Source organism: Prionailurus viverrinus, chromosome E2 (assembly GCF_022837055.1).
Source record: "Prionailurus viverrinus isolate Anna chromosome E2, UM_Priviv_1.0, whole genome shotgun sequence".
Taxonomy (NCBI): Eukaryota; Metazoa; Chordata; class Mammalia; order Carnivora; family Felidae; genus Prionailurus; species Prionailurus viverrinus.
Window position 1 is genome coordinate 51,196,371 of NC_062575.1, and position 17,188 is coordinate 51,213,558.

The 17,188-nt window shown below is 50.8% G+C and overlaps 1 protein-coding gene across 7 annotated transcripts in view; it reads left to right on the forward strand.

Moving 5' to 3' along the window:
- RELB (RELB proto-oncogene, NF-kB subunit) overlaps positions 1 to 17,188 on the forward strand; it is a 31,012-nt gene that overhangs the window by 2,619 nt on the left and 11,205 nt on the right. For 3 of the 7 annotated variants that reach the window (XM_047836189.1, XM_047836193.1, XM_047836192.1), the window contains 5 exons: positions 2,116 to 2,124; positions 3,812 to 4,176; positions 14,454 to 14,611; positions 16,391 to 16,482; positions 16,670 to 16,801. In XM_047836189.1, coding sequence (XP_047692145.1) covers positions 2,116 to 2,124; positions 3,812 to 4,176; positions 14,454 to 14,611; positions 16,391 to 16,482; positions 16,670 to 16,801 — 756 coding nt within the window. The remainder of the gene's footprint in view (positions 1 to 2,115; positions 2,125 to 3,811; positions 4,177 to 14,453; positions 14,612 to 16,390; positions 16,483 to 16,669; positions 16,802 to 17,188) is intronic. The other 4 variants (XM_047836190.1, XM_047836194.1, XM_047836191.1 and 1 more) reach the window with 2 other exon arrangements.

Genomic DNA, 17,188 nt, shown 5'->3' on the forward strand with positions numbered 1-17,188 from the left:
CCTGGGTATACAGTGCGACGGGGCAGACCTGTTCCCTACTCTGAGGTGCCCACAGTCTGCAGGAGGAGATAGATGTGAGTCTCTTAATGCAAAGTCATGTCAAATCCTAATCGGTGTCATGAAAATGATACAACGAAGGTGTGTAACTGTCAGTGACTGGGGCAAGGGACCAGGGGGCTTTCTTCGATAAAGTGGTCAGGGAAGACCCATCTAGTAAGCGACATTTGAGCAGGGACCTGAAGGAGGAGGAGGAGGCCACGCAAAGAAACGGAGGAAGAGCATTCTGGCAGAGAGCAGGTTGTGCTAAGGCCCTGAGGCAGGAAAGACATGGGGCCCATCCTGGCCGTCCCTGAATGGTTTGGCAGGTCTCTGTGGGAGGTTGAGGTGGGGTAGGGGGTTATTTGAATTGAGCCTTTAATAAGGAGAAGGTCCCAGCGTTTCCTGGCTGAAAGAGGATTTTAGATAATAATCCTATTAGCTAAGCCTTATGACACAGGGCTCAGACACCGTGCTGAGCAAATGACCTGTGTGATCCTGAATCCTCATGTTAACACCTGAGATAGGAGCTCAGACCTCATGTTTCAGAGAAAGACTCAGAGAGGTTGAGAGACTTCCCCAAGGCTGCACAGTCAGTGAGTGACAGATAGGATTCAAACCAACATCTGGGTGACTCTACACCCCATGTTGTGAAAGCACATCTTCCAACCCTTTCGTTTTATATATAGACAGGTGGACCGAGGCCTAGAAAGGGAGAGCGGGTTTACCTAAGTCCATAAAATAATGTCTCCCAACACTTTATCCAAGAGCAGCCAGCATTTATGTCTTGCCTACAACTGTGACAGTTCTGAGTGCTTCCCACGTATTAGCTCATTTGATTTTCACAGCAGCCCAGTGAGGCATTATTATTGTGTCCATTTTACAGGTGAAGACACCAAGGCCCAAAGGGGTTAAGTAATGGGCTCAAGTCCCTACAGTTAGAAAGTTGCAGAGCCAAGATTTGAGCTGAGGCAGTCCAAAGCTCAGGCCACTGCCTCCTGGGCCTCAGTTTCCCCCTGCAGCCTGGGAGCTCCTTGAGGGCCCCAAAGTTGAACTCATCTTGGGGTTCCCAGGCCGTCCAGCATAGATGCTTAAGAAAGTTGTTCCAAGTTGGAGGTTGGCCCTGCCAGTGATCTACAGCCTGTCCCTTCTTCTCTCCTAGCCTCCGTGTCCCCAGCTATCAAGTGTGGGGGGGGGGGGATCCTCCCCCCTTGCTGACTTCAAAGATCACATGAGATAAGGGGAGCAAGTAAACTGCTTTCCGAGGAGCAAACTGCCAGGTGGCAGTGGCTGACAGGAGCCACTCCCCGAGAGTGGAGGAGGAAGAGGAGGACAGGTCTGGCAGTGAGGCAGGCTGGCATCGATACGTCTACGACCGGCGGCAGACCACTGCCCTCCCTCACGGTGTGAGCCCAGGCTTGCTCACTCCGGCCTTCCCCTCATCCTGTCTATGGAATGATGGGAGGCGTGTTTCAATTTCTCCATGGCCCCGTTCAGGACAGAGCCTCCCTGAGGAGGTGACAAAGGGCTTCCCCAGCATTGCTGTTTCTCCCCACTCAGGGGGCGAATCTGGGATGGTGGGTGGGCCTTGCTGAGGGACTGGGCCGGGGTGCAGGGCAGGTGGGTGCCTGGAGGTGAAGGACCGACTTCCTTGGATCTTCAGATACTAGCTAGTATAGAGCCTTGGGGTTCTGTGGTGGGCTTTAGGGAGGGACCCCCCCCCCCCCACATTCAGTTTAGAATCTTGGATGTTGAGTTTTTTCCCAGTGATAAGATCTTCGGCTTCCTTCCCGATGATGCTTTATAATTCCCGGTTTTTAGAAGGCACTTGAGGGTACCCTGACCCTGGGGCTCCAATATTGGGAGCTGAGTGGGGGAGGGGAGGGTAGCCCAAGAGGATAAGACAGGGGCTGGGGTTTGGTACCCCAGGGAGTCGGAGCCCAGTTTTCCAGGATGGAGGAAGGGGGAAAGGGAGGGGTTCCATGAGGCGAGGGGGTTGGGGAATCTGTCTTAAAAGATCAAAGTCTTGAGCACTTTCTGGACCTCACCTTTCTCTTTCTCTTTCTCTTCCTTCCACAGATGAATTGGGTGAGTATCACAGGGCAGGTCTGGGGGGAGGCTGAGGAGTCCAAGTTCTCACAGTGGGGGATCTTGGCCTCCCTTGCTGTTGGGCAGGGGGAGGGTCACAGCGTGACTTCTAGGACCGCCAGGGGATTTTAACGGTCACGTTCCCAAGGTGTTAGCAGTGCTTGATAATTAGAAATGACTCCGCACGCCCGCTGCCTTTCGTGGCACCATTACCGTGACCGTTGTTAATTCTTTCGGTGAGTTGTTTCAAGCCCCCGTCATGTGCCAGGCACTGTTCTAGGCCCCGGGGATTCACCCACAAACCAAACAAGGTCCCCACCCTCCTGGAGCTGACACTCTAGTGGAGGAGACAGTAGGAAAAGGAACAAATGAGCAAGATAATGTCAGATTGGGCTACGGGCTGTGAAGGAAATAACACAAAGAAAAACAGATGGTCTGGGAAGACACACATTAGAGTGGCCTTTCTGAAGGCGTGATATTTGTGACCAGAAGGATGAGAAACCAGTGTGGGCTGGATGGAATAGGCAGATGGAGAACAAGCACAACCCCCCCAGAGAGGGCCAGTTTTGCTGGGAGCAAGAGAAAAGAGCTAGGTGACAGGGAGGTGGTGGGAGACCCAGGACCACAGGGACCCGTCCATGCAAGGCTCTGTGGCAGGGATCCGCAGGGGTCCGGGTTGTGGGGTTTTGGTTTTTGTTTTTTGTTTTCTGAGATGAATAGAGTTTGGGGGGGGGTTATATGGGGAACACATGGACTTCGACTGTAAGGGAGATGGGCACCACGGGAGGGGGGACAAGATCTGACATGAGATACCTCTGGCTGTGCGTGGGGGACAGGCTGAGGAGGTGAGCTGGCGGCGAACGGGAGCAGCGGTTCGAGGGGAGACCGTGAGGGTGGACCAGGATGGACGCAGGGGTGTGGGGAGAAGCGTCAATAGGTGTTTGAAGCAAGAGGCAGAAGTTCAAGGACGGGACACAGCTGGGGGATCGTGAGCAACCCACAAAGAGGCGCATCCTTCCAGCTTGAGCATTTGGATGATGGGGCTGCTCTCTGAGGCAGGACAGCTGTTATTCTTGCCGTTGTTAAACGGGGTGAGCTGGACGCAGGGACACCTGTTACCTGGCCCTACCTTTATCCAGGTGAGAGGTGATGGAGACTTGAATTCAGGTGCTATTAGGGAGGGGAGTGGATGTGAGCGTGCAGGAGGAGAGACCAGGCAGGTCCCCAGGTTTCTGGCTTCAAGAACTGGGGAGCTGTTTGCAAGAAGGAGGGGTAGGGACTTTTTTTGTGTTTGGGGCCAAGCCCCCCCCCCCCCCCAACGCCCTCAGCCCACAAGAAATATGTTTTTATTTTATTTTATTTTACTTTTAATGTTTCATTTGTTTTTGAGAGAGAGAGACAGAGTGTGAGCAGGGGAGGGGCAGAGAGAGCGGGAGGCACAGAATCTAAAGCAGGCTCCGGGCTCTGAGCTGTCAGCACAGAGCCCAGTCCCTCGAACTCGTGAACCGCGAGATCATGACCTGAGCCCCAGTCGGACACTCAACCGACTGAGCCACCCAGGCGCCCCAAGAAATATGTTTGTGAAGAAAGGAATGGCTTAGGGAAGGCGGGGCGGCACAGGCCTCGGGGCGGGGATGGGGAGGGAGGGTCACCGAGCCATTCCTTTTATAATCAGCGTCACCCCCAGTTTTTGCTTCTCCCGCAGAGATCATCGACGAGTACATCAAGGAGAACGGCTTTGGCCTGGAGGGGGCGCAGCCGGGCCCGGGCGAGGGACTGCCGCGCCTGGTGTCTCGCGGGGCCGCCTCCCTGAGCACCGTCACCCTGGGCCCCGCGGCGCCCCCGCCCCCGGCCACGCCGCCGCCCTGGGGCTGTCCCCTGGGCCGGATCCTGCCCCCGGCCCCGGGCCCCGGGCCACGGCCGCACCTGGTCATCACGGAGCAGCCCAAACAGCGCGGCATGCGCTTCCGCTACGAGTGTGAGGGCCGCTCGGCCGGCAGCATCCTCGGGGAGAGCAGCACGGAGGCGAGCAAGACGCTGCCCGCCATCGAGGTGGGGCCCGGAGTGGGGTGTCGCGGTCCCCCGCCCCCGGGATTCGCGTGCGTGTAGTTAGCATAGTTGACGGTGGTTATTATTATTGCTGTTGCTGTTGTTGGAGCGGATCATGGTTAATCACCCGGCCCCAGATTCAAAAGGACATTCAAAGGAAAGGCCTCCTTCCTGGCAGTTGGCCGTATTAATCGAAATTATCATTGCCGTGGAAAGGCAGGCGCGATCTCCTGGTCCGCAAGGGAGGTCTTAATAATCGGAGTGGCCAAGTTTGAACGAATCCCCGTTCTGCCATTTACTAGCTGTGCAGCCTTGGGCTGCTTATTCAGTCCCTCTGTGCCTCAGTTTCCTTCTCTACAAAACGGGATAATAATAATGCTAAGCCACCTGCGGTTGTTGGGAGGCGGAAACGAGTTAATTGATACACGCCAAGGGCCTCCAGCACGGTATGTGCTCCGTAGAGATGAACTGCTGGCCTTACGGTGTTAACGATTATGACCATCCATCGTGACTCACAGGCCTGGCCATTCCAGGCGCTGATCGTGTAGATATATGTCAGCCTCTGGGCAAAAAAGAGGGATGTGCAAGGTTATCCCTTGCGGCCTTGCGTAAAGAATCAGAATGCAGCGTTCATCAGCATGGCACTGGTGAAATAATCCTGTGAACATCTACGCATTGGAATCCTACGCAGCCACGGCAGGTCTATGTGTGTGAATGTGTGTGCCGATAAATATAAACACGTGCAGTTAGTTAACACAGAAAAAATTTTAAATGAAGCCCTCCCTTACTGTACTGATGTGAAACCATCTCCAAGATAGATTAATAAACCAAAAAAAAAAAAAAAAAAGGCACAGAACCATTTGTAGGGGATTATGCTACCTTTTGTGTTAGAGGGAAAAATAAGGTTCCACATTTGGGTTTGCTACATGAATCTTTAATTTGTTTTTAAGTTTTATTTATTTATTTATTATTATTATTATTATTTTAATTAATTTATTTTTTTGAGAGCAAAAGGGTGCAAGTGAGCAAGGGGCAGAGAGAGAGGATAGGGAGAATCCCACAAGGGGCGGAGTGGGGGGGAGAGAGAGAGAGAGAGAGAGAGAGAGAGAGAGAGAGAGAAGCAGAGCTCACCGAAAGAAGGGCTTGTGTTCACCAGAAGGGGGCTGGAGCTCACTCAGTGTGGGGCTGGAACTCACCCCTTGCAGGGCTCCGATGCGTGAATCAAATCGTGAGATCATGTGACCTGAGCCCAGGTCCAATGCTTAACCCCCTGAGCTACCTGTTTCAAGATTTTTTTTTTTTTTTATGTTTACTTATTCTCGAGGGAGAGACAGAGACAGAGTGTGAGTGGGGGAGGGTCAGAGAGAGAGAGGGAGACACAGAATCCCAAGCAGGCTCCAGGCTCCGAGCTGTCAGCCCAGAGCCTGATGCGGGGCTCGAACTCACAAACCGTGAGGTCACGACCTGAGCCAAAGTCAGCTGCTTAACCGACTGAGCCACCTGGGCGCCCCAGAGCTACCCGTTTCAAACCTGTTTAAAGGTGCCTCTGTTTTAAAGTTTTAAAGCACATGCCTCAAACTTTCAAAAATCAAAGATTTGTATGAACAGGAATTAAAAATCACAATTTAATTAATTAAAATGAACAAAAATCCGCCACTGCTACCCCCAGGTCCCAGGTGCTCCCCCCCCCCCAGAGGTAACCATTCTTATCCATATCTCGTGTATCCTTCCAGAAGTAGTTTATGATTCTACAGGTAAATATGTACACAGTATGTACAACAATCCCCCCTCCCTTTGTCCATAGAGGGGAGTGTCATATATACATTCTGTTCTGCACAGTGGTCTTTTTTGGTTAAGAGTATGTCTTGGAGCCCGGCTAACCTCAGCCTGTCTAGAGCTGTCTCACTCTCTACCGCTGTAACCCGTTGCGTGGATGGGGGATAATTTACCGTGCAGGTTCTCTCCTGGTGGGTATCGGGGTTGTTTCCCATCTCCTATTATAAGCAACGCTGTAGAGAATGACTCGGTTCGTCTGTTCTTTCCTTCATGTTGCTCCTGGAAGTGGGCCTTGCTGGTTGGTCTAAGGTAATTTGGTAGGCAAATTGCCCTCCGTGAGGTTGTGCCCATGACCATTTCTCCCAACTGGCGTCGGAGAGGCATGGTTCCTTGCATCTCCCCGGTACAGAGCCCTCATGTGCTTCTGGATCTTTGTCGAAGTGTTTATTGAACCTGAGTTGTGTGTGAATCACTGCACCAGCCCCGGGTTGCATGGCCGCCAGCGCCCAGAGTCCTCCGAATTTCTCCCGACCAGGAAGCCAGAAGGGCCCTGTTAAATTGCACGTCTGCTCTTTGCCCTTGCTCAGAACCCTTTCTTGGCTCCCCAGTGCCCCCAGGAGGAAGCCTAATCTCCTCCCTGAGTCTCTAAGGCTCTCACCCTCTGGCTCCTGCTGCCCATTCCCACCCAGCCCCTCCTCACTGACCACCCTCCAGCCACTAGGACTTTGCCCATGCTGTTCCTCCCGCCTGGAGACCCATGAGGCCTTAGCCCACTTCTGCCCCAGGTCCAAACTCCTTCACACGACGTCTCCTGCTTCCTTCCCTCCCCCTCTCCCATAAAGTATGGGAATTTATACTCATTGGTTTATTTAGGTGATTAACAGAGCAACCCTGTCCTTCCCCCACCCTGCAGGAAGCAGTCAACATAGTGGTTACAAATTCAGATTCTAGAGTCAGAAAGACGTGGGTTTGAATCTTACCAGCTGTGTGAATTGAGGTTAGTCCGGTGCTTCTGAATGGAGTTGGAGCTCCCCACCACTCACTCCCCTAGTGGAGGCTCCCTTTACTCAGCTAGGTAGTTGTTATTTGATTTGGTTCCAGATATTGTGGCCAAAAGCAGCATCCAGGGTGGAACATTCTGGTGGAAAGAACGGTTTACTTTGAAATGTACATTCCATCACCGGATTTTCAGGAATGGGGCAAGCACAGGGCATAGAGGGATATTTTTGTAGTCCCTTATTTATCTTTAAAGATTTTGTCTATTTTTCCAATTGTCAGGGTATTTTTTTTTTCAACTTTATGTCTCATGTTTTTCTTTTGAAAAATTAAAAACCTACATACCATAGACAAGAACATTGCAGTGAACATGACTTTTGCCTTATTTGCTTTATGTCTTTCTCTCCCTTTAGATAGACATTTATAGAGGGAGATTTAAAAGTAAGTTGGAGGGGCGCCTGGGTGGCTCAGTCGGTTAGGCATCCGACTTCGGCTCAGGTCACGATCTCACGGTCCGTGAGTTCGAGCCCCGCGTCGGGCTCTGTGCTGACAGCTCAGAGCCTGGAGCCTGCTTCAGATTCTGTGTCTCCCTCTCTCTCTGACCCTCCCCCGTTCCTGCTGTCTCTCCCTGTCTCAAAAATAAAATTGGGGCGCCTGGGTGGCGCAGTCGGTTAAGTGTCCGACTTCAGCCAGGTCACGATCTCGCGGTCCGTGAGTTCGAGCCCCGCGTCGGGCTCCGGGCTGATGGCTCCGAGCCTGGAGCCTGTTTCCGATTCTGTGTCTCCCTCTCTCTCTGCCCCTCCCCCGTTCATGCTCTGTCTCTCTCTGTCCCAAAAATAAATAAACGTTGAAAAAAAAATTAAAAAAAAATAAATAAAATAAACATTAAAAAATTAAAAAAATAAATAAATAAAAGTAAGTTGGAGATATACTCCACCCATAATGTTTCAGTGTATATCCCTCAAGCACAAGGATGTTTTCCTACAACGTAGTGCCCATATAATCATAATATCATCATCACGCTCTAGAAACTTAATTTTCCTCCAAGGATATTATCTAATATTAAGTCCATATTCTAATTATCCCCTAAATGTTCTTTTTCTTTCTTTTTTCCTCCCTTTCTTTCTTTCTTCCTTTCTTTCACGAGAGAGAGAGAGAGAGAGAACGAGCTGAGGAGGGACAGAGAGAAAGGGGAACAGAAGATTCAAAGCAAGCTCTGACTGACAGCACAGAGCCTGATGTGGGGCTCGAACCCACGAACCATGAGATCATGACCTGAGTCGAAGTTGGATGCTCAACCGACTGAGCCACCAGGGCATCCCTGTTCTTTTTTCTTTTCGAGGATTTTATTTTGAAGTACTCTCCTCACCCGATGTGGGGCTTGAACTCACAACCTTGAGATCAGGAGTCACGTGCTCCCCCCATGGAGCCAGCCTGGTGTCCCCCAAATATTCTTTTTTTTTTTTTAACGTTTTTTATTTATTTTTGGGACAGAGAGAGACAGAGCATGAACGGGGGAGGGGCAGAGAAAGAGGGAGACACAGAATCGGAAACAGGCTCCAGGCTCTGAGCCATCAGCCCAGAGCCCGACGCGGGGCTCGAACTCACGGACCGCGAGATCGTGACCTGAGCTGAAGTCGGACGCTTAACCGACGGCGCCACCCAGGCGCCCCTCAAATATTCTTGACAGCTGTTGTTTTTGTTGTTCACTTGTTGAATATTCAGTCCAGGATCACATGCTGCATTTAATTGACAGGACTGGCTATGGTCTGAATGTTTGTGTCCCCCTAAACTACATCCGTTGCAATCCTAGTCCCCAGTGTGATGGTATTAGAAAGTAGGGTCTTTGTGGGGCGCTTGAGTGGCTCAATCAGTGGGCGTCTGGCTCTTGATTTCGGCTCAGGTCATGATCCCAGGGTCATGAGATCGAGCCCCGCATTCAGCTCCGTGCTGGTCACTAAGTGTGGGGAGATTCTCTCTCCCCCCCATCTCTGTTCTTCCCCCCTCTCAAAATAAATAAATAAACTTAAAAAAAAGAGAGAGAGAGAAGAAGGTAGGGCCCTTGTGAAGTGCTGAGGTTATGGGAGCAGAGCTTTCATGAGTGGGGTTGATGATTTTGTAAGAGACTCCAGAGAGCTTGCTGGCCTCTCCCACCAGGTGAGAATGACACTGAGGGAAGTCAGGGCTGGAAGACGGGCCTCCCCAGAGCCTGACCATGCTGGCCCCTTCCAGAACAGTGAGAAATAAATTGCTGTTGCTTAGATGCCGTCCAGTTCACGTGTTCTGTTGTAGCGGCCCGGACAGACTAAGACGGATGGCCTTAGTGTCTTTTTAATGTTTATTTTTGAGCATGGGGGGGACGGGCAACAAGAGGCACAGAGGATCCGCGGCGAGCTCTGTGCTGACAGCAGAGAGCTGAGTGCGGGGCTCGAACTCCCCAACCGTGAGATCATGACCTGAGCCAAAGTCGAAGGCTTAACTGACTAAGCCACCCAGGCGCCTCTGCCTCTAGTGTCTTTTGACCTGAGTTTAGCTTCTCAGTCTGACTTCATGCTTTGGGGTGTGGACACTTGTGGGGGGGGGGGGGACAGGACAGCTGTTTCATCGAATGTCCCGCATTCTGTGCTTGTTGGGCGTTTCCAAGAGGAGATCAGGCTGGATGTTTTGGTGGGAATACCCCACTGGCGATGCTGTGGCTCACATCAGTCTCACATCAGGAGACATGGGGTGGCAGTCTGTCCCCATGTCAGTGATGCTGAGTCAGGCCCTGTGGGGAGGTATATTAGCCTGCCCAGGCTGCCATTACAAAATCCCACAGACTGGGTGGCTTGAACAACAGAAATGTATTGTCCTCATGGCTCTGGAGGCTGGAGGTCCAAGATCAAGGTGCCAGCACATTTGGTTTCCTCTAAGGTCTCTCTCCTTGGCTTGCAGACGGCTTCCCTTTCTGTGTCCTCACTCGTCTGGTGTCTCTTTGCGTGTCCAAAGTACCTCTTTTTAAATTTTCTTTTTTTGAGGGAGAGCATGAGGGAGGGGCAGAGAGAGAAGGAGAGAGAGAATCCCAAGCAGGTTCCGCGCTTCAGCACAGAGCCTGACACGGGGCTGGAACTCATGTACCATGAGATCATAAGCTGAGCCGAAATCAAGAGTTAGAAGCTTAACTGAGTGAGCCACCCAGGCGCCCCTAAATCACCTCTTTTTTTTTTTTTAAACGTTTATTTATTTTTGAGACAGAGAGAGACAGAGCATGAACGGGGGAGGGGCAGAGAGAGAGGGAGACACAGAATCGGAAACAGGCTCCAGGCTCTGAGCTGTCAGCACAGAGCCCAACGCGGGGCTCGAACTCACGGACCACGAGATCGTGACCTGAGCTGAAGTCGGACGCTCAACCGACTGAGCCACCCAGGCACCCCTAAATCACCTCTTCTTGTAAGGACATTGGGCAGATTGGATCAGAACGCATCCTAGCGGCCTCATTAACTTAATCACCTCTTGAAAGACTCTTGTCCCCAGATACAGTCACATCCTGAGGCACTGAGGGTTAGGGCTTCAACATATGAGTCGCAGGGGGATGCCCTTGGCCCATACCAGCTAGGGACCGGCAGCCCGTTTCGTCGTAAAGGTACAGCCTTCCTTTGTAATTAGTAACTTACCTGTGGGGTGATGCTTGGACGCTGTGTTTTCCCCAACACTTTCTTTCTAGGTCTTTCCAGGCAGTTTTTCTGGCTTGGTGTTTGTTTTGATTTTCAAAGAGTTAGAACAGTAAAAACCCTCAGGATTTTTAGTCCCATCTTTTGGAGGAGGAAACTGAGGCTCAGAGAGGGGAAGTTACTTGCTCGGGGGCACACAGCAAGTTGACGGTAGTAATTACTAAGCACTCCTGTGTGCGAGGTGCTTACTAATATCCATTTTGTAGATAAAGGCAGAATAGACAGGTTCATCATGCAGATGGCCAGCGACGGAGCCTGGATTTGGTACCAGGTCTGATTTATTCCAAGGCCTCATGTGACGTCTTAGAAGTTTCCAGCCCTGCAGTTCTCCTGAATCCCCAGACTGTTGACTCTGAGGTTTTCTGGATCTCCTCATATTATGGCGGGGAGCTGGTTAAATGAATAGCTTTAGCCCCATCTGACTCAGTGAAATTTATATGCAATATGACGTCTCTCTACTCATAATCACCCTCCAAATCCATAATGCCGTAACTTTAATATGAAGGAGAAATAAAAGGAAAATAAACAGCATAATAAGCACCTTCGTTTCAATATGTAAATGTTCAGGCACAGCCCCAGGGGACCCTGATGAAGGTGGCAGTCGCTTGAGACCTCACTAATGCAGCAGCCCCATCGTCAGCCTGACCCAGTCAGGTGGAGTTACGAATTAAACGCCATTTGTCCAGGGTTGCAGCTGGTGATGGGATCTTCCAAAGTGGCAAACAACCCTTAGTCTAAACAAAATCCGGTCTTCCCTCAGTTAACATGGTGGCCGCGGTCCTTGAAAATTCAGTATAATTTTTTTAAAATGTTTTTTCTCATTTTTATTTTATTTTTGAGACAGAGAGACAGAGCATGAACGGGGGAGGGGCAGAGAGAGAGGGAGACACAGAACCGGAAGCAGGCTCCAGGCTCCAGGCTCCGAGCCATCAGCCCAGAGCCCAACGCGGGGCTCGAACTCACGGACCACGAGATCGTGACCTGAGCTGAAGTCGGACGCCCAACCGACTGAGCCACCCAGGCGCCCCAGTGTAATTTTTTTTTAAATGTGTGTTTATTTTTGAGAAAGAGAGAGAGAGAGAGACTGAGCGCAGGCGGGGGAAGGGCAGAGAAGGGGGAGACACAGAATCCCAAGCAGGCTCCAGGCTCTGAGCTCTGAGCTGTCAGCACAGAGCCCAACGCGGGGCTCAAACTCGCGGACTGCGAGATCATGACCTGAGCCGAAGTCAGACGTTCAATCAGTTAAGCCACCCAGGCGCCCCCAAAATTCAGCGTATTTTTAAGTTATGGGAAAAAGGACTGTATATGCAAAACAGCTAATTCTGGCTGTGATTATTTCAAACAGGTTTGTCACCGATGTGAATGTTGGCGGGATGATCAAAATCTTACAGGACTTGTGTTGGACTGTCCCTGGTTTTGCAGGTGGTGGAGCACGTCTGGCTCTGGCTACGCCTGCCGTGGGTCCCCATTACCCAGTCAACCCATATCACCTCCCCATATCCCAAACACCCCCTAGAGGGCAGTACTCCCCCACAGAGACACATTCTTTCCTGGTCTTATAGGGAAGGGCTTTAGAAGTTCAGAGCTCAGGGGGTCTGGGTGGCTGAGTCAGTTGAGCCTCCGACTTCAGCTCAGGTCATGATCTCACCGTCTGTGAGTTCGAGCCCCGCGTCGGGCTCTGGGCTGATGGCTCGGAGCCTGGAGCCTGCTATGGATTCTGTGTCTCCCTCTCTCCTGCCCCTGCCTTGTCCTCTCTTTCTCAAAAATAAACATTTTTTTAAAAAGTTAATAAAAAAATTTTTTTTAGAAGTTCAGAGCAGGCTTTACAGGGTCTTTGATGTTAGCAGGGCCCTACGGGTGACTCAGGAAAACCAGGTGGGTCTGGGCGACATCTGAAAAGCTGGTTTCTATCTGCTAGATCCTACGGTGAAAAATAAACTTCCTCCCTGCCATGTGGCTGCTGAACAGGAATTCCGGCCCCAGTTGCCTTAATGTCCATTTTCTTTAAAGGGAATCTGGAAATCTGGAAGAGCGTGATGTTTCATGCTTTTGAAATGCAGGCACCGAATTTTCGGTTTCCCCAAATTGGAACAAAAATTATTTTAGTCTTTTTTTGTAGCTTAAAAAAGTTTTTATTGAGGTATAATTTATATATGCAAAATTGTGCATATTTAATGCATACATTTTGATGGGTTTGGATGAAACTTGTTAAAAAAAATTGTTTAATGTGTATTTTTGAGAGAGAGACAGAGACAGAGCGTGAGCGGGGGGTGGGGCAGAGACAGAGAGGGAGACACAGAATCAGAAGCAGGCTCCAGGCTCTGAGCTGTCAGCCCAGAGCCCGACGCGGGGCTCGAACCCACAAGCTGTGAGATCATGACCTGAGCTGAAGTGGGACGCTTAACGACTGAGCCACCCAGGTGTCCCTGAAACATTTTTTAATTACAGGAAAATGGAAAGAATAGTCCAGTGAGCACCTGTGTGCCCTTAACTTGTATTTGCCAGTTGACATTGGGCCACATTCCCTGTATCTGCCACTCTTCTCCATACACGCAAACACACACACTGTTTGTGCTAAACTATGTGCAGGCACATTGTAGATATTAAGTTACTTCACCTCGGGATACTTCAGCCGGCACCTCCTGCAAATAGAGTAAACTCCCGCATGGCGACATTAACAATATCATTAGCTTCCCTGGGAAAATTAACAATATCCCGTTATATCGTCCAATGTGTTACATCTCCCGCTTGTCCCCAAGATGTGTTTTATCATCGTTTCTTCCTCCTGCATCCAGAATCCAGTTAAGGATCATATGTTATAGATTGCATTTGCATGCCATGTCTCTCTGGTCTCTCTGTCTCTCTCTTTTTTTTTTTTTTAATTTGAGAGAGAGAGCGTGAGCAGGGGAGAGGGGCAGAGAGAGAGAGAGAGAGAGAGAGAGAAAGAGAGAGAATCTCAAGCAGGCTCCACGCTCAGCGCAGAGCCCGACACAGGGCTCCATCCCACGACCCTGGTTTCAGGACCTGAGCCGAAATCAAGACTCAAGATGCTCAACCTACTGAGCCACCCAGACGCCCCTCTCTCCTTTTTTTTTTTTTTTTTTTTTCCTCAAATCAAGTTGCAGTTGATCAACTCTTGTGTGTGCAGCTCTATGCATTTTCACATACACACACCACTGTGTAATTACCGGCCAGGTCCGTATATGTTATTTGTTCGATTATCACCCAAATGCGTTGCCCGTCTTTTATTCTTTCACAACACTGATTTTTTTTTTTTTTTTTTTTTTGACCTCATGCACCACCATTTGGGCTCGTTTGAGGAATCACGGTGAGATTCAGGTGACGTGCTTCTGGAAAGCTGTCACAGCAGCGATGTTGTGCCTTCCCAGTGTACCCCGTCAGGGTGCCCAAGTCATTTTGGCCCAGTATTGGTGATGTTGACCTTGGCCACCTGATTTACACGGCGCCCAGTGGCGTTTCCCCTGCGAAGGTGCTTTTTCCCTCTGGTCATTAGTAAGTTCTCTGTGGGCCATACTTGGAGACCCTGTGTGCATCCAAGTTTCTAAAACTCACAGTGGCCAAAGAAGGCACATCTGGAGGGCAGCTATCATGTGATGAGGCCCCCAGGTCACCAGTCGGAAGCCTCTGGCTCAGGATCCCAGAGGGGTCTTAAGCAAACGCCCTTCCGTCATCCTGTGGGGGGAGAGGGTTGGGGAGTTACCAGAGGAGGCCCCAGGGAGTTTGGATGAGTGCAGGTGTCTGCAATGGGACCCCAAAAGCGCACCTGTCTCCCTGCAGCTCCGGGATTGTGGAGGGCTTCGGGAGGTGGAGGTGACCGCCTGCCTGGTGTGGAAGGATTGGCCTCACCGAGTCCACCCCCACAGCCTCGTGGGGAAAGACTGCACCGACGGCGTCTGCAGGGTGAGGCTCCGGCCTCATGTCAGCCCCCGGCACAGGTACTTGACCCCCGACCCCTAACCCTGCACCTCAGGCACCAGAGAAATAGAGGGGCTGAAGATTGCCCAGGGAAACCTTAGCAAAAGGGGCCGCTTGGCCAGATTGTCCCCACTGCATTTCCTAGATGGGGAGACTGAGGCCAGGCCTGGGGGTGGTGGAGGGGCTTACCTAGGCCTGGCCCCCCTGCTGCACGCCCATTCACACACATTATATTTATCCCCATTTTGTAGAGGTGGAAACTGAGGCACGGAGAGGTGAAGGAGCCCAGATAGCTGATGGCAAAGCTGGGATTTGACTCCCGACCCCACTTAACTGCAAGGATCATTCCTTCTTTCCCTTTATCATTTACAATAAATAAAAATTAAAAGGTACAAAAAGATTCTACGGTGAAAAATAAACTTCCTCCCAGCTATCAGCATCCCTTCCTAGAGGCGATTAAAAATATGCTACATGTACTTTTTTTTTCTCCCCTTCTAAGTAGTAGCAGACGTTTGTACCTCCTTTTCATGTTCTAGTACATCCTGGAGATCACTCCTATAAGCATCTAGAGCTGCCCTATCCTTTTTCCTGGCTGCATAGAATTCTGATGTACAGACGTGCACAATTAATTAAGCAAGTCCCTTAGTAATGGGCACTTAGGGTGCTTCCGGCCTCCTGTGGCCCAATTACTAACTGTGCTGTAATGCATGGCTTTACACATATATCATTTCTTCTCTAGGATCAGTTCCTAGAAATGAAATTGCTCGCTCTAAGTCCACACAGGTGTACTTTCAGTGATGGATACATTTACTGAAGGGCAGGAAAAAAAAAATCACATGGAAGCTCCATGTGAGCAGGGATATTGTCTCTTTTGTTCCCGGTTGTGTCCCCCAGTGCCCAGCACGGTGCCTGGCACCCAGTAGGTGCTCAGGAAATACCTGTAGCATGAATGAATCCTGCCGTGTTGTCCTTGCTGGAGTGCCTTACGCTCCCACCCACCGTGGGTGACAGTGCTCGATTCTTGACAGCTTTCTCGAGAGCTTTATCAAACGTTTTGATCCTTGCTGTGTCGATGAGTTTTTTATACATTGGCATCACGTCGGTTTTAATTTGTAGTGTTCTTTTTTTTTATTTTTTTTAACGTTTATTTATTTTTGAGACAGAGAGAGACAGAGCATGAATGGGGGAGGGGCAGAGAGAGAGGGAGACACAGAATCGGAAGCAGGCTCCAGGCTCTGAGCCATCAGCCCAGAGCCCGACGCGGGGCTCGAACTCACGGACCGCGAGATCGTGACCTGAGCTGAAGTCGGACGCCCAACCGACTGAGCCACCCAGGCGCCCCACTTTTTTTTTTTTTTTTAATATTTATCTTTGAGAGAGCGCAAGCAGGGGAGGGGCAGAGAGAGGGGGACAGAGGATCTGAAGCGGGCTCTGCGCGGACAGGCTGACAGCAGCGAGCCCGATGTGGGGCTCGAACTCACGAGCTGCGAGATCATGACCCGAGCTGAAGTCGGATGCTCAACCAAGTGAGCCACCCGGGTGCCCCATAATTTGCAGTGTTCCCACCATAAATGGGGTTGGCCGGTGTTTTCATATGGTAAAGACAGGGGCGTTTCCAGGTGCTCTCGAGAATCCCCAATGCTCCTGAGGGGTTTAAACCCTAGGGCCCTCCTGATGCTGGGCACCCTGAGACTCTGAGCCCCGAGGCAGCATCTGCCGGAGTCCTCCTCTGGGTTAGGTCTCTACCTGCCTATTCATGAGTACCTCCCTTCACCCATTCTTTCCCTCTCCCCACTCAGCTTTAACAATCTGGGCATCCAGTGTGTGAGGAAGAAGGAGATTGAAGCCGCCATTGAGCGGAAGATTCAGCTGGGCATCGACCCCTACAATGGTGAGTCCTCGAAACTAGTCAGATTGTCTTGTCCTCCTGAACGCCTTGCCCTCTCTGCCACCTGGTCCCCTTACCTCACCTTCTCCAGTATCCACTATCTCCCCAGCCCCCAGTCCCTACCCTCTCCACCATATTCCCACCAGAGTCTCCCCCCACTACCCTCAGCCTTCCCATATCTCTCCTACAGCTGGGTCCCTGAAGAACCATCAAGAGGTGGACATGAATGTCGTGAGGATTTGCTTCCAGGCCTCATATAGGGACCAGCAGGGACAGATGCGCCGGATGGACCCTGTGCTCTCTGAGCCCGTCTATGACAAGAGTGAGTCGGGTGTGCGTATTAGGATTGTTGTTGGCCACAGATACTGGAAAGCCCCACATTCGATGGCTTGAACAAACAAGCCAAGGGTGTTCTTTATTTTTATTTGTCTCGTTATTAAGTCTGTTCATGCTGATTCGGCTGCTTGGCAATATTAGAGCCCTGGTTCAGCTCTGTGATGCCCTTGGTCATGAGCTGGCTGCCACGGCTCCAGATATGTCTGTGTTCAAGGCACGAAGGGCAGGGTCACCCTGTACGGTGTGCAGGCTGTACACTGCCCAATTGCAGTGGTCAGCATTTATTAGGTAGCCTATGGAAACGAGGGCTCTTAGTATTGTAGAATGCACAACCTGAACCACTGTACTAGGCAGTTCTAGGAAAGAGGCAGCA